Genomic DNA, 24,406 nt, shown 5'->3' on the forward strand with positions numbered 1-24,406 from the left:
TGTACGATTTGTGTACGATTTCCCTGGAAACTCTGCCCAGCAGCTCTGCACATGATCTCCACATGATCTGCACACAATTTGGTGTCCAATCTTCATACGATCTCTCCTGCATCCAGACTTTCACAGTGCATCGCCTCCTAGATTGTCAGATCTTCCCTACTGCATGGCAGATCTGATGATGCGATGTGCGATCAGCGGAGACGCGCATTGCATCATGACCGTGAATGGGTACTCACATTTTACTGAGGATTTGGCCATATTTTACATGATCTTGCGTTCCAAGATCGGGTAAAATATTGCTATGTGTGTGGCCAGCATTAGGGTTAGGCGCTGCCAGGACGGTTAGGGTATGGATGCAGGGGGTGGTTAGGCTGCGGGGAAGGGGGGGCAAGGGTTAAAGTTAGGCACTAGGGGTAAGGGGAGAAAACTCACTGCTGGAAGTGCTGGTCACATGGTGGCCGGGATCTGAACAAAGACTCTGGAGCATCTGCAGGCGCCGGGTCCAGGTATGTAACCACTGAGCCACCAGGGACTTTAAGTACAAATTCTGTAATCCATTTTGACATAATGGATGTCGACCTGATGCTTGTCGAATTAACGTACCACACTCCCTCCTCGGTTCCCATTCAATGGTTTCATCACAGTGCTCTTAAACACTTCCTATTTACTTCTTTTGGACTGCCAGCAGTGCCTCTTCCTCCCTTCATCCTTCCATCGTTCCCTACCCCCTAAAGTTGTTTTTCAATTATAATGTAATAATTTGCTTTTCAAGTTTGAAACTTGAATCTTCGGATTTTGTATTATTATATTCTATCACTATTGTGATTATTATTCACTGTATCAATAGTCTACTTAATAAAAAGTTATATTATAATCCCTGGGTTTCCGGCCGTACAGGCCAGTCACTTAAGAGTCTTCCTTAGCTAAATGTGGTTTCTCTGCAATGGGGAACCTTTGAAGAAATTGATCCTCTGGTACTCACTATGCACATAGGAGATCACATTGTCCGGAAGACGCCCGTTTGTGTAGGAATATAACCAATATCATCATATAGCAGAGGTTCATAGTAACAGAAGATTTGGTGCAGGTCAAAATGTGAACTTCCCTGATTAAACAATTTTCTATTGTTCAACTGTATTTGCTAATGTGGTACAATTTATATCAGTAATGTTTCTTTAGAATTGGTGGCTTATTGAAGATTACTGTTCCCAAGCCTTTTCATTATAATCTTGCCAGTTGTGGATAATCTTCAGCAACTTCCCCAAAGTGCTCTTAAGCCTCTTCCCCCATTGTGTCTCTCCAGCCTCTTCCCCATTGTGTCTCTCCAGCCTCATGCCCCCATGTCTTCTGCTGTAGTCCCCGAGTGTCTCTCCAAACCCCCAGAGTCTCTCCAGCTCCAGCCAGCTCCTTCTGTCTCTTCAGCATCTTTCTGTCTTCAGCCCCCCTAGTGTCTCTCCATTTCCAGCCAGTCCACTTTTGTCTCTCCAGCCTTCCAGTATTTCTCTAGCTGTAGCCTCTCATGTCTCTCCAACTGTAGTCCCCTTCTGTCTCTCCAGTCGTATTCCTCTGGTTCCAGCAAACAGACATTTACCTTCTTCTCTGTCTTCTGGCTGCTCCTTGTTCTCTTCGCCATGACCCTTGTTCTCTTCGCCATGATGTCACGTGTGCTGTACTACAATTATTGTACTGGTGACCACCAGGGCAGATAGATACAGTGGCTGCTGGCTCCCCCGGTCCCTATACATGCATGCGCCCTGCTGATCACAGCAGCTGCGCAGGCCTGGAAGAAGTGGTATGTCATACTGCCATATAACGCCCCACTTCAACACTGTACATATATGTCCCAGGTTCTTAACCAGGTAATGAGCAGTCTTGATTAACAGATCACCTGTTAGAGTAGGGGTGGGCATTAGCGGTCCTCCAGCTGTTGTTGAACTACACATCCTGGAATGTCATGCAAAAGTTTTAGCATGGTCCCTTGTCTGCTCAATTTTCTTGGATCCCCCAGATATTATTGACTCCTCTTTAAAAAGCATATAATGACCACTGACTCATGTAGATCTTTATCCAAATTGTATTCTTTTTTGCTGGATGCTTATCATTCAGATGAGTTATTGGATCTTAGAAGTTAATAGGAGAATGATTTGGGGACCCTATGCGAGGATGAATGGAAAATGGCATTGAAATGCCCACGGGTATCTACGGTTTCCATTCGTTTTCAACAAATACAACTGTTTATATTGCATAGGGTATATATTACTCCAATCCGTTTGCATAAATTTAGCGGTAGGGCAAACTCTAAGTGCCCTAAATGTGGGGCTTTTGATTGTACTTTCTTACATTTGGTATAGGATTGTCCACAGGTTTTACATTTCTGGACCTATATTATGGGCTATATCAGATACTGGAGTTGCGAGGGCTGTTTTATCAGCAAATGTGTGCATACTGGGCACAGTTGATGAAACTGGGCAAGATAGACACCCTAAATATATTGTGAATCTATGCAGCCTGGCTAATGTATGTATAGCCCGTACATGGATGACCCAGGAAGGTCCAGTTTTTAAACTATGGATATTGTTTGTTAATACCACACTGGACCATGAGAAGTATGCACATTTGGTTAGACAAGTAGATTAGGGTGGGGGGAGGGGGAAGGAGAGAAAATATTAGTGTGTATATATATATATATATATATATATATTTATTTATTTTTTGTCTTTTTTATTTTCTTTGTGACGATCTGTTTCTGTGCTTAGGTATGTAACTGTATAGAGTGTACAGTTAACACCTATGATGTGCAATGTTTATGTATTCTATATATTGTATGAGATAATTGTATTTGTCTGATTTTTTTGACATGGGAAAATTAATAAAAGAATATTTAATTTTTTAAAATTTTTTAGCATGTCAAATAGTAAAACTGTTGCATGGCATGCTGGGAAATGTAGTTTTACAACAGCTGGGGGCTATCTATTGCCCACCCCTGTGTTAGAGGCTAATAAAAGAAGATGCGGTCAGGATACCAGCGGGCGCCATCCCGGCCGCTGCTATCCCGACACCCACATCCCGACGCCTATCATTAGCCCCACTACTAAAACCCGACACCCAGCTCACCGAACGAAGGTAAGCCGGGAGTCTTGGCGTGTAGCTGGGGGGGGGTGTTAGCTTTAGGGACCTCCGGGGGGCTTAGGGTTAGGCACCCCCCCCGGGAGGGTAAGGGTAGGGAAAGGGGGGTTAGAGTTAGGTACCACTAGGGGGGGTTGGGGTTAAACCCCCCCGGGACGGATAGGGTGCGGGGAGGAGGGGTTAGGTTTAGGCACTAACAGGGGGAGGTTAAGGTTAGGCACCACTAAGGGAGGGTTAGGTGGGGAGAGAAGAGGGTTAGGGTACTTAACCTTTAGCTGTCAGGATTTCGACCTGCCGGGCTTCCGCTGTCGATATTTGATCCGGCTGCCGACATTACATACCGGCGCCAATAAAAGGTGTGTCAGTTTCTCTAGTCGCTTTCTCACTCAAGCTAGGTGTACACTATAAGATTATCTGTCTAATCTGGCTGGTGGAACAAAAACCTGGTAATGTATAGGAGGAAATGACAATTGACCATTTGTTCCCAAGCACTGGAAAACAGACAAAACTGGTCATTGAGACAAATTGGTTGAATATGTTTGAGGTAGGTAATTTGTCCAAACGTCCAGTTTTGTCCATTTTCCAGCGTGGGAGTAAATGGTCAATTGTCATTTGCTCCCATACATTTCCACATTTTTGTACATTACCAGATTTTGTACCTAGCTTCAGAGAAGGAGACGTATGTATAGTTAGTGCAGGACAGGCCAGTCTTTATTTTCATGTTTTGGGGTTTTTTTGTGCTGACATATAAAACTAGCTGCAGATACTTTTACCATTGTACAAAGGCACTGGACTGGTGTACTATCAATAGGCTGCTGCAGTGTAGTGCTATAGTTTACCAAAAGAGACAGTACCACTTTCTGATCATATACAGTCAGGTCCATAAATATTGGGACATTGACAGAATTTTCAGATTTTGGCCTCTATTCACCACCACAATGGTTTTGAAATGAAACAAACAAGATGTGCTTTAACTGCAGACTTTCAGATTTAATTTGAGGGTAATTACATCCAAATCGGGTGAACGGTGTAGGAATTACAACGGTTTCTATATGTGCCTCCCACTTTTTAAGGGGCCAAAAGTAATGGGACGATCAACTCAAAAGCTATTTCATGGACAGGTGTGGGCTATTCCCTTGTTATTTCATTATCAATTAAGCAGGTAAAAGGTCTGGAGTTGATTCTAGGTGTGACATTTGCATTTGGAATCAGTTGCTATCAACTCTCAATATGAGATCCAAAGAGATGTCACTATCAGTGAAGCAAGCCATCATTAGGCTGAAAAATCAAAACAAACCCATCAGAGAGATAGCAAAAACATTAGGTGTGGCCAAATCAACTGTTTGGAACATTCTTAAAAAGAAAGAACGAACCGGAGAGCTCAGCAACACCAAAAGACCCGGAAGACCACGGAAAACAACTGTGGTGGATGACAAAATAATTATTTCCCTGGTGAAGGAAAACCCCTTCACAACAGTTGGCCAAATCAAGAACACTCTCCAGGAGGTAGATGTATATGTATCAAAGTCAACAATCAAGAGAAGACTTCACAAGAGTGAATATAGAGGGTTCACCACAAGATGCAAACCATTGGTGAGTTACAAAAATAGGAAGACCAGATTAGAGTTTGCCAAACAACATCTAAAAAAGCCATTACAGTTCTGGAACAACATCCTATGGACAGATGAGACAAAGATCAACTTGCACCAGATTGATGTGAAGAGAAGAGATGGAAAGGAACTGCACATGATCCAAAACTCATCAGTGAAGCATGGTGGTGGTAGTGTCATGGCGTAGGCATGTATGGCTGCCAATGGAACTGGCTCCATTGTATTTATTGATGATGTGACTGCTGACAAAAGCAGCAGAATGAATTCTGAAGTGTTTCGGGCAATATTATATGCTCATATTCAGTCAAATGCTTCAGAACTCATTGGACAGCGCTTCACAGTGCAGATGGACAATGACCCGAAGCATACTGCAAAAGCAACCAAAGAGTTTTTAAGGCCAAAAAGTGGAATGTTATGCAATGGCCAAGTCAATCCCCTGACCTGAATCCAATTGAGCATGCATTTCACTTGATGAAGACAATACTGAAGGGAAAATGCCCCAAGAACAAGCAGGAACTGAAGACATTTGCAGTAGAGGCTTGGCAGAGCATCACCAGGGATGAAACCCAGCGTCTGGTGATGTCTATGCATTCCAGACTTCAGGCTGTAATTGCCTGCAAAGGATTTGCAACAAAGTATTAAAAAGTGAAAGTTAGATTTAGGATTGTTTAGTTTGTCCCATTACTTTTGGCCCCTTAAAAAGTGGGAGGCACATATAGAAACCGTTGTAATTCCTACACCGTTCACCTGATTTGGATGTAATTACCCTCAAATTAAATCTGAAAGTCTGTAGTTAAATCACATCTTGTTTGTTTCATTTCAAAGCTATTGCGGTGGTGAATAGAGGACAAAATATGAAAATTCTGTCAATGTCCCAATATTTATGGACCTGACTGTATATATATATATATATATATATATATATATATATATATATATATGAATTTGAAAAGTGAAACAACACATACCTTTATAGCAACATAGCGTTAGCTGCAGACCAGTCCTGCTTCCGCCCTCCGGCCGGCACCGCCCCGCAGATGACGTCATCCAATCGTGTCTCGGGCCACCCGGCATGCGTGATGACATCACACGCCGCCGGACCGCCGCGCTCATGGTCGACATCACCTGACCGGGTCTAAGGCACACACACAGGTGGCGGAAGTGCATGATCCTAAGCCAGTATACAACATTATACCTGCAATAAAACAGAATAGCACAATGGTTTATATGAGGACATGATCCGCGATGGTATAGTCAGACACTGCATGTCTAAAGGGTAGAACATACAGTGAACAATAAACAAGACAATAAAAATAATAAAAAAAATAAGTGCAGAGTGCATTGCTAGGCAACGAAAATAAACTCAAGAAGGATAGACAATGACGACATACATATGGTGATCACAATAACAATGTGTACACATACACCTAAAATAAAACAAATGTATAAGCAGAGAAGAATAACAAAAAATGTAAAAAGGGTCAAAATGACTACATGAGATGGTGTGACATGAACTGTAAGAACTAAGGAGGTGAACCCCCCAAGAAAAATATAAGGAGTAATCAAATTGTGGATCGCCTAGCAAAATAGGGACAATCTCTCAAATGAACTAGACAGTAGAAAGGCAATGTAACAGCACAATCCGCAATAAACTATGGTCCAAGGTTACGGAAGCAATCGTTGAAAAAGTACCACTGTGCCTGAAGAATGTGATATGGTTAACTTACAACACCTGGAATTCTAAGGTGGTCTCCCATCCTTATACTAGCCAGGCCAACAATGTATTGCTTCCGAGATCAGACGAAAATCGGGCACATCCATTGCTGTATGATAGTAAGTATATAGAAATCCTAGTAACACCAGAGGCCCGGTAATCCCACTCGAGCATTCCGATAACCTAATTGTTAAATCAGACTGTGTCTGAGGAAATAGATACAAGATACCGAAACCGAAGGAATCAGTAGTTGGAAGAAAAACCAAGCATCCACCAATGAAGGTAAGGGGAACAGGGATAAAAATCAGTGAAAGTGTACATAGACTTGAGTAAGCTAAATGTCAATGTAAACACAATATCAGAACAGCACCGTAATAGTTCAATGTATAGATCAACATCATGGCGGTCCACCTGCAAAACATATTCACAGAAAACAGGCAAAATATAACGTTTCATTAAGATCTAAAGGGGAGACAGAATTCATCCTGTGTATCCACCGTGCCTCAAGTTGAAGGAGTCGCTTATCCCTATCCTCTCCTCTCTTGGAGATGGAAACATGATCGATTGCTTTGTAAGACAGGGTGGCTAGCGAATGTCTATGTTCACTGTAATGTCTGGCCACTGGCTGATCAATGTCTTTGCCATCCAATGCCTGCCGAATGGCTGTTCTATGTTGGGCCATCCTCACTCTTAGAGTACACGAAGTCTTCCCCACGTATACAAGTCCACAGGGGCATCTGATGATATAGATGATAAATTTGCTGGTACACGTAAGAACATGTCTGATAGGTATGCGCTTGCCTGAGTGTGGGTGTACCACATCTGGTCCTACTGCAAGGTATCTGCAAGTTGTGCACCCTGTGCACCGGTAGCATCCTGGTTTCTTAGTTGTCACTGGAATTAGAAGAGTATTTAGAAACATTGTTGTGCACCAACCAGTCTTTAAGGTTCTTGCCTCTTTTATACCCAATCATCACCTTGGTGTTCTTAAGCGCTGGAAGGCTGGAATCAGGATTCACAATAGGCCAAAGCTTTTTGGTGGTTGTTTTCACAAAACCGCTTCCGCTATTGAAGTGGTTAATAAACAAAATTGGTTTATTGGTCTTAAATCCAGGGGTGTCATTATGTTCGCTGACAATTGTCTGTGATAAAGCTTTTACTTTTGCAGTTTGTAAATCTTTCCAGTTGTAATGTCATCCTCTGCTTTTCCAGTCATTGGTTATTCTTTTGATACGCAAAAACTGTGAATAAGGTAGGCTCTTGCTCAGGGAGATAGGATGTTGACTCTGTGCAAGGAGTAATGTATTGCAGTCAGTAGGCTTGCTATATAGTGTGGTTTCAAATGAGGACCCAGTCCAGGCAATATTGACATCTAGAAAGTGTACCTTTTCATGACTACAGTCAAAGGTAAACTTGATGCTGAATTGATGTTGTTCATAATGGTGATAAATTCATCCTGTGTTCCAGACCAAATAACCAAAATATCATCTATATACCGCGTGAAAAATAAAAGATGCTGATTGAAATTACAGTTATCCAAAAATAAGTTTTTTTCAACAGAAAACATGTATGTATTAGCGAAGGAGGGTGCCACGTGAGAACCCATGGCACACCCCCTGTGCCATGGGTTCTCAAACCAACAAATCTAGAGAACAGACTCAGAGAATCTGTATTTTAAAGATACATTGTTAGAAGCAACAGGTGTAGATTCTGTTCAAGAATTGTACCAGACTTTGTTAAAACTTAAGAAAAAAGAGATCGACTACTACCTTCATGGAGTAACGCTCAGTGACTACCATAAGGAAAGAAAGATCCCTAGAGGCTTTCACATTAAAAATGTGCCCACAATAGGTAGAAACAATGTGGAGTTCTGCAGACGCTTGGTCGCAGTACTCAATAAATGTTCTCTAGATTTAATATTACTTGTAATAGAGGAATCAGGGAAAGAGCTTGTTGGTTTAAGAGAAAGAATTAAGGACTTTGAGGAATTACATCAAACATCCTTGATTAATGATACATCGGGTTAACCAAACTCAACACACAAATAGATGAGTACAAAAAAGCACTAATTAAATTTAAAAAGGATAAATTGCAAAAAGTGAACATGGATTATCAGGAACAAAGAATGTACTCCTGGGCAACAGGCAGAACGTCTGCCACCCAGTTCCAGAGATCCAGATTTAGGAGATTTAGACCCACTTTTGACACAGACGAATCAGCAGGGGCAAATTCGTCCCAGAGTGACCAAGATTACACACCTACCCCCCTGACACAAAAACCCCCTTTAAGCGTTTCCACGCGTGCACAAAAAGAACGAGGGCCCGCACGCGACGTGGAGGGCAAGGGGAGAGGGAAAGGAGGAAAGAAACTATACAAAAAGAAGACCTGATTATTAATTTATCTAACAGGCCGATTACGGATTTAGAAAGGACCGTCCTTAATAAAGGCCTGACTTTCATTCCCTCCTGTCCCTTTGATAGCTTCCATTGGAAGCAGGATTTATGGCGCTTTAACCGCAATTTAAAACTTAGAGAATTTTTTCCTTTATCTGATAGTGACAGTATGTCACACCATAAAGGCCCTCTACAGAAAAAATCCACATTTAAGCCTCAATCATACAATGCCTCTATTAAAAGTTTCACCCGGTTACTAGATTATGATGTCACCTCCCATTACAAAAACCAATCCCGAATGCACCATAATCTTTCCAGGGCTGAATTTACAGCCCTGAAACAATTAAGTAAAGATCCCACTATTATCATCAGAGCAGCTGACAAGGGGGGAGCCTTGGTAATCCAAGACATTGGCTATTATAAAGATTAAATTTATAAACAGTTAAGTGACTCTGTGGTATACACCAGACTGGATCATGACCCCACTGCTCTGTACAAGGAAGAGCTCGACAACATTCTACAAAAAGCCTTGTCTGATAAATCCCTGGATACCAATATAGTCAAACAATTAGCAACAAGCCACCCGGTAGTTCCTCAAATATATATGTTACCCAAAATTCACAAGTCTTTGCAATCTCCACCAGGCCGTCCGATCATATTGGCTAGAGGTTCCTTATACAGTGTAGTATCTAAATTTTTGGACTTTTATATACAACCACTTACCATGAAGGAACCTACTTTCTTAAAAGATACTAATGCCCTTTTGGATAAACTTCATGGATTACAAAATCTACCTACGAAACTTTTATTGTGTACCATTGATGTGGTATCACTTTATACCAGCATCCCTCACAAAGAAGGTTTACGGTGTATGCATGACTTCTCCGGTATCATGTAGACTATGATGGACCACCTATTGACCTATATATCCAACTCTTGGAAAAAACACTGACGCGCAATTATTTTTTGTTCGACAATTATTTTTTTCTACAGATGAGGGGGCACCCTCCTTCGCTAATACATACATGTTTTCTGTTGAAAAAAACTTATTTTTAGATAACTGTAATCAGCATCTTTTATTTTTCACGCAGTATATAGACGATATTTTGGTTATTTGGTCTGCAACACAGGATGAATTTATCACCATTATGAACAACATCAATTCAGCACATGACCACATCAAGTTTACCTTTGACTGTAGTCATGAAAAGGTACACTTTCTAGATGTCAATATTGCCTGGACTGGGTCCTCATTTGAAACCACACTATATATCAAGCCTACTGACTGCAATACATTACTCCATGCACAGAGTCAACATCCTATCTCCCTGATCAAGAGCCTACCTTATTCACAGTTTTTGCGTATCAAAATAATAACCAATGACTCTAGAAAAGCAGAGGATGACATTAATAAGATGATGTTGAAATTGTTCAACAGGGGGTACAACTGGAAAGATTTACAAACTGCAAAAGTAAAAGCTTTATCACAGACAATTGTCAGCGAACATAATGACACCCCTGGATTTAAGACCAATAAACCAATTTTGTTTATTAACCACTTCAATAGCGGAAGCGGTTTTGTGAAAACAACCACCAAAAAGCTTTGGCCTATTGTGAATACTGATTCCAGCCTTCCAGCACTTAAGAACACCAAGGTGATGATTGGGTATAAAAGAGGCAAGAACCTTAAAGACTGGTTGGTGCACAACAATGTTTCTAAATACTCTTCTAATTCCAGTGAACACTTTCTTACTAAGAAACCAGGATGCTACCGGTGCACAGAGTGCACAACTTGCAGATACCTTGAAGTAGGACCAGATGTGGTACACCAACACTCAGGCAAGCTCATACCTATCAGACATGTTCTTACGTGTACCAGCAAATTTATCATCTATATCATCAGATGCCCCTGTGGACTTGTATACGTGGGGAAGACTTCGTGCACTCTAAGAGTGAGGATGGCCCAACATAGAACAGCCATTCGGCAGGCATTGGATGGCAAAGACATTGATCAGCCAATGGCCAGACATTACAGTGAACATAGACATTCGCTAGCCACCCTGTCTTACAAAGCAATCGATCATGTTCCCATCTCCAAGAGAGGAGGGGATAGGGATAAGCGACTCCTTCAACTTGAGGCACGGTGGATACACAGGATGAATTCTGTCTCCCCTTTCGATCTTAATGAAACGTTATCTTTTGCCTGTTTTCTGTGAATATGTTTTGCAGGTGGACCGCCACGATGTTGATCTATACATTGAACTATTACGGTGCTGTTCTGTTATTGTGTTTGCATTGATATTTAGCTTACTCAAGTCTATGTACACTTTCACTGATTTTTATCCCTGTTCCCCTTACCTTCATTGGCGGATGCTTGGTTTTTCTTCCAACTACTGATTCCTTCGGTTTCGGCATCTTGTATCTATTTCCTCTGACACAGTCTGATTTAACAATTAGGTTATCGGAATGCTCGAGTGGGATTACCGGGCCTCTGGTGTTACTAAGTTTTCTATATACTTACTATCATACAGCAATGGATGTGCCCGATTTTCATCTGATCTCGGAAACAATACATTGTTGGCCTGGCTAGTATAAGGATGGGAGACCACCTTAGAATTCCAGGTGTTGTAAGTTAACCATATCACATCCTTCAGGCACAGTGGTACTTTTTCAATGATTGCTTCCGTAACCTTGGACCATAGTTTATTGCGGATTGTGCTGTTACCACATTGCCTTTGTACTGTCTAGTTCATTTGAGAGATTGTCCCTATTTTGCTAGGCGATCCACAATTTGATTCTTCCTTATATTTTTCTTCGGGGGGTTCACCTCCTTAGTTCTTACAGTTCATGTCCCACCATCTCATGTAGTCATTTTGACCCTTTTTACATTTTTCGTTATTCTTCTCTGCTTATATGTTCAGGTGTATCACCATCATTTGTTTTTTTGCACATCTGTTTTATTTTAGGTGTATGTGTACACATTGTTATTGTGGTCACGATATGTATGCAGTCATTGTCTATCCTTCTTGAGTTTATTTTCGTTGCCTAGCAACGCACTCTGCACTTATTTTATTTATTATTTTTTATTATTATTTTTATTGTCTTGTTTATTGTTCACTGTATGTTCTACCCTTTAGACATGTAGTGTCTGACTATACCATCGCGGATCATGTCCTCATATAAACCATTGTGCTATTCTGTTTTATTATAGGTACAATGTTGTATACTGGCTTAGTATCATGCACTTCCGCCACCTGTGGGTGTGCCTTAGACCCGGTCTGGTGATGTCGACCATGAGCGCGGCGGTCCGGCGGCGTGTGATATCATCATGCATGCCGGGTGGCCGGAGACATGATTGGATGACGTCATCTGCGGGACGGTGCCGGCCGGAGGGCGGAAGCAGGACTGGTCTGCAGCTAACGATATGTTGCTATAAAGGTATGTGTTGTTTCACTTTTCAAATTGAGTTCTTGATAAAAGTCCAAAAGACTGAAACGTTGAACGAACGTTCCCTGAGTTGGAGTCATTCTTGCATTACAAGACCCGTGAGTGCCGCAGTATTGCCCTTTATATATTAAGTATTTTCATACTTCTGATGGCACCTGGGCAGGTTTAAGGTGTATGTGGAGTGCTAGCCACTTTTCGTTTTATATATATATATATGTGTATGTGTGTTTATGTATGTATGTATATATATATATATATATATATATATATATATATATATATAATGAAAGGTTAAGTCTAACTTTGTGTACTTTTTTGAGGGTCAAATTGGTAAAATAAAGCATCTATTTATATTCTGCATTTGCTTTACCCACCATTGCACAAAAGAGGGGCTATAATATTTTCTCTTTGTGTGTGTCAATAATTGGATCAGGGTGGGATAATATTAGAACATAAATTGATGTTATGTTATAAATGTTTTTGCCTGCACAGCTTTAGTACAAACAGTTTGCCTGCACTGCCTTAGTACAAAATTTTTTTATACTACTTGTTCTAGAATAAAAACAGTTCTAAAATGTTTTTATTCTAAATGTAGGGTTATTAGCTTAGCTGCAGAGTTAGTCTGACAAATGCTGCATGGAAAACTCCATCAATTCTTTTATCAGCTTTACCTTGCTCAATTTCTGTAGTGTGTGCTGTAAAGTAAGATTGATATGAGTGTGAATGTATAATAACATCGTTCCTCCGCAGCCAATTCTCATTCTGACTTCTGATTTCAGGTCCCTAGGAATTCAGACCTCTCAAACGCGTCTCAGGTACAAAAAGAAGAACAAAGGAAGATTGATGAGTCTGAGTCACTTGGTGCATCAGAGTCAGAAGAAAAGGAGACACTTTTAACCCAGGTACATAGAAAATATTTCCTTTCTAGTCACTGCATGTACATTCACTGATACTATAATTGTCACATGTGCTAAATAGTAAACCGCATAGCTGAAGTTTGAGCAATAAAATAACAACATCCAGGAATATTCTGCTACCTATTTGGCCAGAGAGGCAATCCACTTGCCCGTTTAAGTACTGATACCTTTTGGTTGGAGGCTCTACAGCTGCTACTGTATCCACTTAATGCTCTCAACAGAAGAAAGCACTGAGATCCCAGCAGCACTACAAATTCAAAATACACCTGCTTCTGCCATGTGGAGAATGACTTGATTAAGTGCCAGGTATAAGTGTCTTATTAATGTGATAGTTGTTGGACACTGGACCACTACTGTTGTGCTAATTAGAAGGAGGCAGATGTTAAAAAAAAGAACTCCTCCAAGAATTAAAATTATATCCCGTAAGTTCATTCACATGACATACTATTCATTTTGTAAACTGAAAGCATGATACAGTATTTTGTCTGCTACTACTGCTTGTGAAAGAGCCCAAATAGAAGTTAAGTTTATGGATGCAGTGTGGGAATAATCTCTAATACCTCAGCCAAAATTCCCAGGTCTCGCGTATGTCTCTCCTCTGCAATTGACCAGAGTATTTCCTGAGACTTAAATCCCGGGAAGACAACCCTGCTCAAGTCTGAATGATGATGCAACCCGGGATTTTACTCCCGGGCTGCACCTAGAAGCTTCCCATTGGCCAGCTAGGGCTACCTGCGGCATGCTGATGACATTATCAGCGGCAGCCGGAGAGCACACAAGGCCACACGTGGAGGAAAACGGTGCTAGTGGGGACAGTGCACAGGAGAACATTGCCAGTGGGTATATATATACATACACCGACGTTTCGGGGTCCTTTATTGCCCCGTTTTCAAGGTTACCTTGAAAACGGGGCAATAAAGGACCCCGAATCGTCGGTGTATGACTTGATCACAGTCCTGTTTGTTGTCTTATATTTACGCGGAGTGCCGCCTATGGGGATTCTACATGGGAAGACAACTTGGTTGTCTTTCTGAAAGGAGGGCACCTGCTACATCATTTATTTTACTGGGAGTGCCACCCGCGGATTTTATATATATATATATATATATATATATATATGTATATATATATATATATATATATTATTGTACCACTCAATCTCTATACCCAAATGTCGCTATTTAGCGCTACAAGTCGCTTAAGAAATAATTGCTTTCCAATCCAATTGTGGTTCCAAAGCACAAAAAGTTATATTGTTCAATGAAAAGTTTAATGCGCTGTGATCTAGACAATTAGACAATTAGCGCAAAAAGCAAGTAAATACAAAAGTACAAGCCAATACATACGTGTGTGCACTGGTCCCAGTATACAGTCATCAATCCAGAAGCCTGTGGTCATCCAAGAAGAATGGCTGTATACTATAAACAGTACCAAGGTTATATATCTTACAGAACAAAGAAACTAGTTAACAGATTTCCATTGGTTCTTGCTCCTGGACATTCTGGTACGATGCAGGTCATTGGACAATTCATACAGCGTCACTAAGGGGTATGTCCCAGTTCCTCAGACGTTGCTTTGTGTGGTTTTCCCGCCGAAGAACTGGTCTAAACTAGCCACTACATACAGATATACATTCTAACCACTAATTCCCTATGATTCATAACTTGCAGACGCATAATGCGATCTCCTTGCCGATAGAACAGGAGATCTGCAAATAAACAGTGATTTAGAACGGTACCAAACATGACTTGTCTACTAGTTTCTGTACCTTAAATATCATATACATTACATTTCACAACTTAAGTATTTGCTAATAAAACCTCTAATATTAACCTTAATGCTTGGGAACCTTGTTATAAGTGATTGCATGTGTGGGTGTTATTGTGTAAATTTGCTAGCATGCGTTGTGCGTCTATGTGTTTTGTGCTTATCTGCTTTGATGTACAGCGCAACTGCGTTGTGCGTCTTGTATGTTTTATATGTATTATCTAATGTGCGTATAGGTTTTGATTGGACTTTCAACAATATGCGGTAGCAAAACAGATGCACAACGCTAATAATCAAATATAGCATCGTACACAATGGTATTGTACTGAGGACGCAAAATAGCGTAGTCAGAGGCGACACAAAATGGCGTCGCCAGATATTAATTTGCAAGATTTGGTCTCAGCCAATCATCCGGCTTCGACAGTATATATATATATACAGTCAGGTCCATAAATATTGGGACATTGACAGAATTTTCATATTTTGGCCTCTATTCACCACCACAATGGCTTTGAAATTAAACAAACAAGATGTGCTTTAACTGCAGACTTTCAGATTTAATTTGAGGGTAAATACATCCAAATCAGGTGAACGGTGTAGGAATTACAACGGTTTCTATATGTGCCTCCCACTTTTTAAGGGGCCAAAAGTAATGGGACAAACTAAACAATCCTAAATCTAACTTTCACTTTTTAATACTTTGTTGCAAATCCTTTGCAGGCAATTACAGCCTGAAGTCTGGAATGCATAGACATCACCAGACGCTGGCTTTCATCCCTGGTGATGCTCTGCCAGGCTTCTACTGCAAGTGTCTTCAGTTCCTGCATGTTCTTGGGGCATTTTCCCTTCAGTTTTGTCTTCATCAAGTGAAATGCATACTCAATCGGATTCAGGTCAGGGGATTGACTTGGCCATTGCATAACATTCCACTTTTTAGCCTTAAAAAACTCTTTGGTTGCTTTTGCAGTATGCTTTGGGTCATTGTCAATCTGCACTGTGAAGCACCGTCCAATGAGTTCTGAAGCATTTGACTGAATATGAGCATATAATATTGCCCGAAACACTTCAGAATTCATTCTGCTGCTTTTGTCAGCAGTCACATCATCAATAAATACAAGGGAACCAGTTCCATTGGCAGCCATACATGCCCACGCCATGACACTACCACCACCATGCTTCACTGATGAGGTGGTATGTTTTGGATCATGAGCAGTTCCTTTCCTTCTCCGTACTCTTCTCTTTCCATCACTCTGGTACAAGTTGATCTTTGTCTCATCTGTCCATAGGATGTTGTTCCAGAACTGTAATGGCTTTTTTAGATGTTGTTTGGCAAACTCTAATCTGGTCTTCCTGTTTTTGTGGCTCACCAATGGTTTACATCTTGTGGTGAACCCTCTATATTCACTCTTGTGAAGTCTTCTCTTGATTGTTGACTTTGACACATATACATCTACCTCCTGGAGAGTGTTCTTGATTTGGCCAACTGTTGTGAAGTGGTTTTTCTTCACCAGGGAAATAATTCTTCTGTCATCCACCACAGTTGTTTTCCGTGGTCTTCTGGGTCTTTTGGTGTTGCTGAGCTCTCCAGTGCGTTCTTTCTTTTTAAGAATGTTCCAAACAGTTGATTTGGCCACGCCTAATGTTTTTGCTATCTCTCGGATGGGTTTGTTTTGATTTTTCAGCCTAATGATGGCTTGCTTCATTGATAGTGAGAGCTCTTTGGATCTCATATTGAGAGTCGACATCAACTGATTCCAAATGCAAATGTCACACCTAGAATCAACTCCAGACCTTTTACCTGCTTAATTGATAATGAAATAACGAGGGAATAGCCCACACCTGTCCATGAAATAGCTTTTGAGTTGATAGTCCCATTACTTTTGGCCCCTTAAAAAGTGGGAGGCACATATTGAAACCGTTGTAATTCCTACACCTTTCACCTGATTTGGATGTAATTACCCTCAAATTAAATCCGAAAGTCTGCAGTTAAAGCACATCTTGTTTATTTAATTTCAAAACTATTGTGGTGGTGAATAGAGGCCAAAATCTGAAAATTCTGTCAATATCCCAATATTTATGGACCTGACTGTGTATATATATATATATATATATATATATATATATATGTATATATAAAAACAGAAAATAATGCTGCTGCACTCCAGGATTTAAGAGTAACAACTCTAAATATATTTCAAAGTGGCATTGTGAATGACCTCACCGAGGGCACCCGGATATCATATATATATAGCAAACACACCGGTGTCCGGCACCTCCAAACTTGGCTGGGTGCCTCCACAAATGTAGGGTAAAAACAACAGCAGGTGTGGCACTCCAGGCAATAATACCAGAATAGGACAGCGTTTAAAAGTCAACGTTTCAATGTTTCCTGAGGAAAATGTGATTAAAACATTGAAACGTTGACTTTTAAACGCTGCCCTATTCTGGTATTATTGCTAGGAGTGCCACAGCTGCTGCTGTTTATATATATATATATATATTATAAATGTGCAGGCTCGGTTCTACTCGGTTCCGTTCGTTTTTTTTTACCGAATCTTATTGGCTATCCAAAACTCGTGACAGCTGAAACCCAATAAGATTCGGGAAAAAAAAACGAACGGAACCGAGTAGAACCGAGCCTGCACATCCCTAAATATATATATATATATATATATATATATATATATATACTGTATATGCTTTTAACATGAGCATTCAATCTCTTTTCATATAGAACAAATTTGGAAGTTGGCCCTTACCACATGACTTTGAAAAAAATTGTTGTGTAGCGACAATTGTCTTGCCTTTTATTCTATTTATAGCATCATCTCGTTATTGTGGGCCAGCAAAGTGACAAAACTGTGAAAACTGTGAAAAACCCTGCTTATGTCTGGGAATTTCCCGGGTCTCAGGTGTAGTGTGAAAGGGGGGTCTCAAGCAAAAATCCAGGATTTTGCTGAGGTGAAAAACCCGGGTCTGAGCAGGGAAATTCCGGGTTGTAAGTTTGAAAGTGGTATAATACATTATTTATGGAGCAGATAACTACTACTATGTAGTAATGTCTTCTTAGGTATTGTCTCTCCAACTTTCTGACTTTTTTACTACAGATTTTATTACCGATTCCAATCATTATTTTGATATTATACATTAGCTTATTGGAGGAGATACGTAATAAGTATGTCAATATATTCTGTTCATATAACCTATCTCCTTAAGCTTTATATACTCCCTGCCCTTTTAACATATTTTTCTTACTGTATGGTAGTCTATACATAAGAAAATGTAAATATACTGAGATTGAGAGGCAGAACTACAGTAACCGCATCGGGTGCGAGTGCCATGTGGTTTGGAGGCTGAGGGGACCTCCTTCCCAGTTACAGTATCTGTTAAGGTTGCAATGTTTTTTTACATGCCTACTATATGTTTGTAAAGTCAGCTCTTATAGTGCGCATGGCTGGTTGGGTTTGCAGCAGAGCAGGTTGCCCATGATCATACAAACAGGCAATAGGAGGGTAAGCATAATATAAGCGGAGAATGGGAAAATAACAGAAGAGGGGAAAGAGAGCATAACACAAGCAGTATAAGCAATAGGTTGATATTAGGGATGTGCAGGCTCGGATAGGTTCGAGTTTGCACGTGGAGTTCGGATTTTTCCCTCCAAAAAAACGGAACTCAGAACGAGGCAAAACGTCATCTTACATGGACGAACATCATCATTCCTGGTCTTTTGTCCAGGAATGATGATGTTCGTCCATGTAAGATGACGTTTTGCCTCGTTCTGAGTTCCGTTTTTTTGGAGGGAAAAATCCGAACTCCACGTGCAAACTCGAACCTATCCGAGCCTGCACATCCCTAGTTGATATAGGTAAAACAATCACAATAAGAGATAGCATATATAAACAGTGGAAGCAAAGGGATCCATAATATAGTGTGGCATAACATATAAGGGCAAGGGAGAATAATACAAACAGGGGAATGGAAGAGAACTTTAATAGAAGATAGGTAAAGGGAAATGCATAGATGCATAAAGGCGAGATGCATCCAGAAAGTAAACCCCCCTCTGGATGTGAGAGACGTACCCCTTTAGGGGCTCCTACAAAATGCCCCTGTTGTGAATTATACCCAGCACATAAAATGAGAAGTGGCACTTAGCAGTCCCTAATGTAAGAATAGCGTAAAAGCTAGAGAAATAAATGATGCTGTGCATATATAATTCACTTTTTAGTTTGTCATCCTTACAGACTGATACCAAATAGTGTATAACACACCCAACATACAGCACTATTCTATTTGTCACCATACAGATGTGTCCTCATACACCTAGCCTCAATATGCCATGCGGCACGAGATGCCTTGCGTGAGTGAGCCACCAGGTCCCGTGTGACTCTGCTTGTGCCGAAAATACGTCTTAGTGGAGTGTGACTAAGACGCATCAGCAGACTGCACTGGTTAATGTGATATGCAACACTTGTACATCTGCGTGCAACTGAGTCTGTAAATGAAGCACAATGGAGCTTGGCGTGGACAAAAGCTGCGACCACTGCATCGTAGCACTTCATATACAGATATATCACATCGCATATCAAATGAATCATTGCCGTATCCAGGTGCGCCTTAGAGGCAACACATTGCACATTGAGGCGAAAAAGACGCAAAAAGACGCTCTGGTGCACCAATAATGGCTGTATGGCGTTACTGCAGCATTAGTGTATGATGACACATCTGTATAGAGATGTTCAAAAGCTTGCAGTACTCCTAAGATTGGGACCAGTCTTCTTTATGTTCATTTTCTTAACTTGAAAACATAAAAACAGAAACTGCATTTGCTGATTGAAGACAATCATAGTTCAAAATTGTATCTTATTAAAGATGCACTTCCTTTATAATTTCACTTCAATTTTCAGATGAACAATTCACCCTAATCTTACAGAAGACTTAGGAGAAAAGTACCTGTACATTATGGAGAATAATAAAGATAATGGTTTTTGCAGTATCTTTACAGGGTACAAATGTATATATTTTTTTTGCTGTACAATTGCTAATGTGTAGTAAGAAAAGCTCTTAAAATGCACGCACAGATCTGATACAACATGAAAATACCTAACAAAAAAGTTTTGTTTTTTTCTAGAAACTGACTTAAAATTTTAGAACAAGTTATATGTCCAAATCGTCTTTTGCAAAGCTCTAAAAATAAAATATTTGTGTGTACCCAAAAGAACAGATAAAAGTGCTCCTATGTTGTAATACTAATTAATTGACAGAAAATGTAACTAAACAGCAAACTGGTAAAGAAAAATTATTGAAATGTGAGTTTCAAAGATGTATTAAAAGAGAAAATGCACACTATGTACAAACAAAGGTTGTGTATTACAGATACAGGGGCTAGCTTGGAGCCGCATGCAGAGTGTCTGTGTGCAGCTGCAGGAGCCAGATTTACTAACCTTATGCTAATGCAAGATTCCGTTCAGCTAATGAGGGGGTCCATGCGTCTGCCGCTCCGTTCCCACTTTATTTACGCCACTCGCACAACCGTCATCATTAGTATCAGCACTTACACTAGCGCTTTGCTAGGTGCAACAGATCCAACAGTAACAGGCTTCCCTTCCTCCTACACATAACTTGGAATCGCATCGAGCTTTAGATACAGGCCCATGACCCTCACATAGCACCATCACAAATCAGAGCGGTTCTATGTACTCACATTGTTGCCATGCCGACAAGCCCAGTTTCATGGAAAGTCAGTTACGGCCAAGTTCTGTGCGATTCGGAATAAGAGGGATATACACAAAGATGCATAAGTTTGTATCTGCGCATGTGCTGTATGCAAACACTTGCCATTTGTGTCTGTGCACAGAGATCTGTCTGACACATAGTCAGGCCCACTGTGTACAGAGATTATTGCCTTCACTTTTTATGTGCATGAATTCTCACGTACACCCGAAAATCGTGTGGTGCTCCCGGCCAACCGGAAAAACGGACAAGTCTTCTGCACCGCCCTTCCACCTGTAACCCCCCCCCACGCATGACCCATCACCCACTCGCACACCCTGCAGCCCCTCACTTACAAAGCACAAGTGTGTGGTCTGGGGGGGGGAAGATGACACGATTTGCTCTGAATCGCATTATCGTACCCCCCGCTATACAGTGTCTGACTTCTCTGCGGTGTATAGCAGGGGCGGGGCCATGATGATATGACTGTGCCACCATGCCCCCTGCACAGCCCACCTTTCCGGCCGCCATGCCCCTTTGACTGTGCTGACCTGGCTGTCCCCTCCCAGAGGAAGGGGGGGGCAAAGTTGGTAAGTATGAGAATAATGAACCTTCTTTTATTTTATTTTTTTACTTTCCTATCATAATAATATGATTTGAAATTCATTCTTATTAAATAAAGGTTATGGCTACAATAGAGCCCTTACCAATTGTATTTTACCATACCAAATATGCTTTATGAAGTTGAAATATCATGACTTTATTATCCCCCTCCTTCCTGCTACATCTGACCTCAGCAGAAATGGCTATACCTCACTACACTATTATAGAGGACTATCACCGGAGATCTGTCTGAGTTCTGCTTGCTCTTCTGTTACCACTGGTCACATATTGTTGCATTTTCTTTACTTGCACATATGATTATCAGACAGTTCTTATGACATAGTATCCTGCAGTTAAATGTTACACCTCTTATAGCCAAAGCCTTAATGATACAGAGGAGCACTCATACTGTATGCGCTGTATTACAACTCTGCAACTCAGCATATTATCAATTGGTGCATGAGATTTCTTGTATTTGATCTGGGGCTTCCATTAAATGTGGTTTTGCATGAGAACATCCCAGTGAATGAGAGTTTGATGTGCAAGAAAGCTGTTTGGAATATAGTCATATAAAATAGATATCTGTTTTATACATTTTCCTTTGTTTTGGTTGATAGGGATTTACAAATTGGAACAAACGAGACTTCAACCAGTTTATCAAAGCTAATGAGAAATATGGCCGTGATGATATTGATAACATTGCACGAGAGGTAGAAGGAAAGACACCGGAAGAGGTCATTGAATACTCAGGTTTGTTCATCTTTACAATAAATTTAGATTCTCTTCAAAACATTTATATTCTAGCTTTACCACTACTAGCTACATTCATTGTGCTGGAATCAGATTTCTTAGATGTGATGATATTTTTCCTCCAGATACTTCATATGTATAATCACCACAGAAGTGTCTTACCAGTTTAGACCCTGATATCTGTATTTGGCAGCATAGGCCCAAGGAGATTTTTTTAAAGGACACATCTTATTTTGAGAGAAAACAGAATAGAATTAATGGTGCTAACAGCAAGGCACCTGCCACCTTTCCCTCAAGATACCTTTCATACAGTTGAAAATGCCGAAAATACGTCTAATTCGCAATGTGACTAGGACGCTCCAGCAGACTTCTGATTAATTTGATATGAGGGAGCAGAAATAGATTAATCAATCAACCTCTCATTTGCTCTGATGAAACGACCAGGCACGATAGATCAAGAAACGTGCCAGGAAGCTTAGAATATGTCCCTGCTGCCGCAGTTAGACGGATTCTCCATACCGCCGCTAGAGACAAGGAGCCACGAACAGTCGCTACCTTACCAGCAGGCCTGACAGCACTCCATCCTGCAGGGCTGCCACACTGTTACCTAACCTGGGCACATGAAGTCCGGCCCCGCCAGCAGGCCATTTGAGAATGATACAATGTTGCATTACTAATAGAATTGCTTCTCCATGGATACATGCACAGTCATCTAAGCAAAGAAAATGTATTCTATATATTTTATGCACTTTTTATACTTACATATGCGCATATGTTTGTTCTGTCTCTCGCAGTGGCAAATGGATTTTTTACTAATGGTTCAATTTGTTATTCTGGTATAATCAATGTATGTTTATTGATTAATCTATTTGCACTCCCTCCTTGTATTCTGTTTCTCCTTTAGTTTATTGGGGTCTAGCTATTCCCCTTTTTAGGAGAGAGCACAAATCAGATTTGCAGGTGGTATGCGGTCCAAACGTGTGTTGTGCTGCTTAACACTTTCCTGGACAATTTGAGGTTAGACAAGTTGCTGCCTAACAACTGTGAATGTGCTCTGTGTGGCTGTTAATTGCCAGATACCAATGATTTCTATTGAGCTATATTTACAAGGAGCATTTTATTTACTGGGCTAAAGCATTTTTAGAAGCGGCTGCCAGTTTATCACGGGAGGAAAATTAATAGATGTTCTCCAACAATGTTTCATGTCTGTGATTTTGCTGACCATGTTGACAGTGTGTCAGTAAAAATCACAGCTGAAAATCGCCACAAATATATTTTCAAAGATATCCATTAAATGTTATCAAAGGATGTCACACCAGCAGTTTACCTCTAGTGATTCCCTGGCAATTTCTGCAGAAAGTCACAATTTTGGTACTAGTCTAAAGGCCCCATACACCGTGCGATATAGCAGACGATCCAATGGACTGGTACGATATCGCTGCTATATCGTACTGTGTGTGGGCATGATATCGTCCAGTGCGCGCTCCTGTGGGGTTGTACATCGCACCTCCAGATCTTACTGCATGTTCACTTGATCTAGGGATGCCATGTACAATCCCATGCAGCACTATGTGGGTGCGGGAGGGGGCGGCATATCGGGTGGTCGGGCAGCGGATCGCTCCGTGTGTGGGGACCGCCCGATATGTCAGACATCGGATCGGCCATCGCGTCCCAAGGTGCATATCGCACTGTGTATGGGTAGCTTAAGGCATCAGGAGATGAGCAGATGTCTCAATATGCCTATGTATTCTAAGAGTATTACAGTTATAAATGTGTGGTTGGTTAGATAAGAATTATTTTATATTATTAATAAATCTTACAAAACTTCCAGTACAATTTGCCATTACATTTACAGTAGATTACAGATGAAATTGATAAGGACTATATAGTAGGATTGTAAAGGAAATTGGACCAAGGGTTCTGAATTGAAAGAAGACTGCATATAGAAGGTGGATATTAAATGTGACATGCTGTGGAACCAGATGGGACATGGAGCCTGATTCTAAGTTGCATGTAATGTGAATGCAGCTCAATATTCCAGCTGCAGAACCTGAATGGAGATTGAGAACGGAATGCTAATGTTACTATACACACATTCAGAGTTGTACTCATCTATACGTGAGAGTAGCCATCATCACTCACAGCTAGCTCATGCTATAGGTGCAGGATAACCGTCTGAATTTGGTCCCCACATTGCATGTGCATGAATAGTAAATTACTATGGCTACATGCCCTCAACGCTCGCACCAAAACTTCTCTTGCGTGTGTTCACATTGTTTCCACCCAGAAACGGCCATTTAGCAGCGGCAGAGAAATGGCTGAGATGTGTATGCGATGCTGTGCTCTATGATGCAGACACACACTTATTTA

The 24,406-nt window shown here is 40.8% G+C and overlaps 1 protein-coding gene across 1 annotated transcript in view; it reads left to right on the forward strand.

The window, feature by feature from the left end:
- Nucleotides 1–24,406, forward strand: part of SMARCA1 (SNF2 related chromatin remodeling ATPase 1) — a 201,705-nt gene that overhangs the window by 144,725 nt on the left and 32,574 nt on the right. The window contains exons 19-20 of the mRNA XM_088482874.1: nucleotides 13,070–13,192; nucleotides 21,904–22,036. Of these exons, the coding sequence (XP_088339000.1) occupies nucleotides 13,070–13,192; nucleotides 21,904–22,036 (256 nt within the window). The remainder of the gene's footprint in view (nucleotides 1–13,069; nucleotides 13,193–21,903; nucleotides 22,037–24,406) is intronic.

Source organism: Taudactylus pleione, unplaced genomic scaffold, assembly GCF_031769625.1.
Source record: "Taudactylus pleione unplaced genomic scaffold, aTauple2 ptg000296l, whole genome shotgun sequence".
NCBI classification, from domain to species: domain Eukaryota; kingdom Metazoa; phylum Chordata; class Amphibia; order Anura; family Myobatrachidae; genus Taudactylus; species Taudactylus pleione.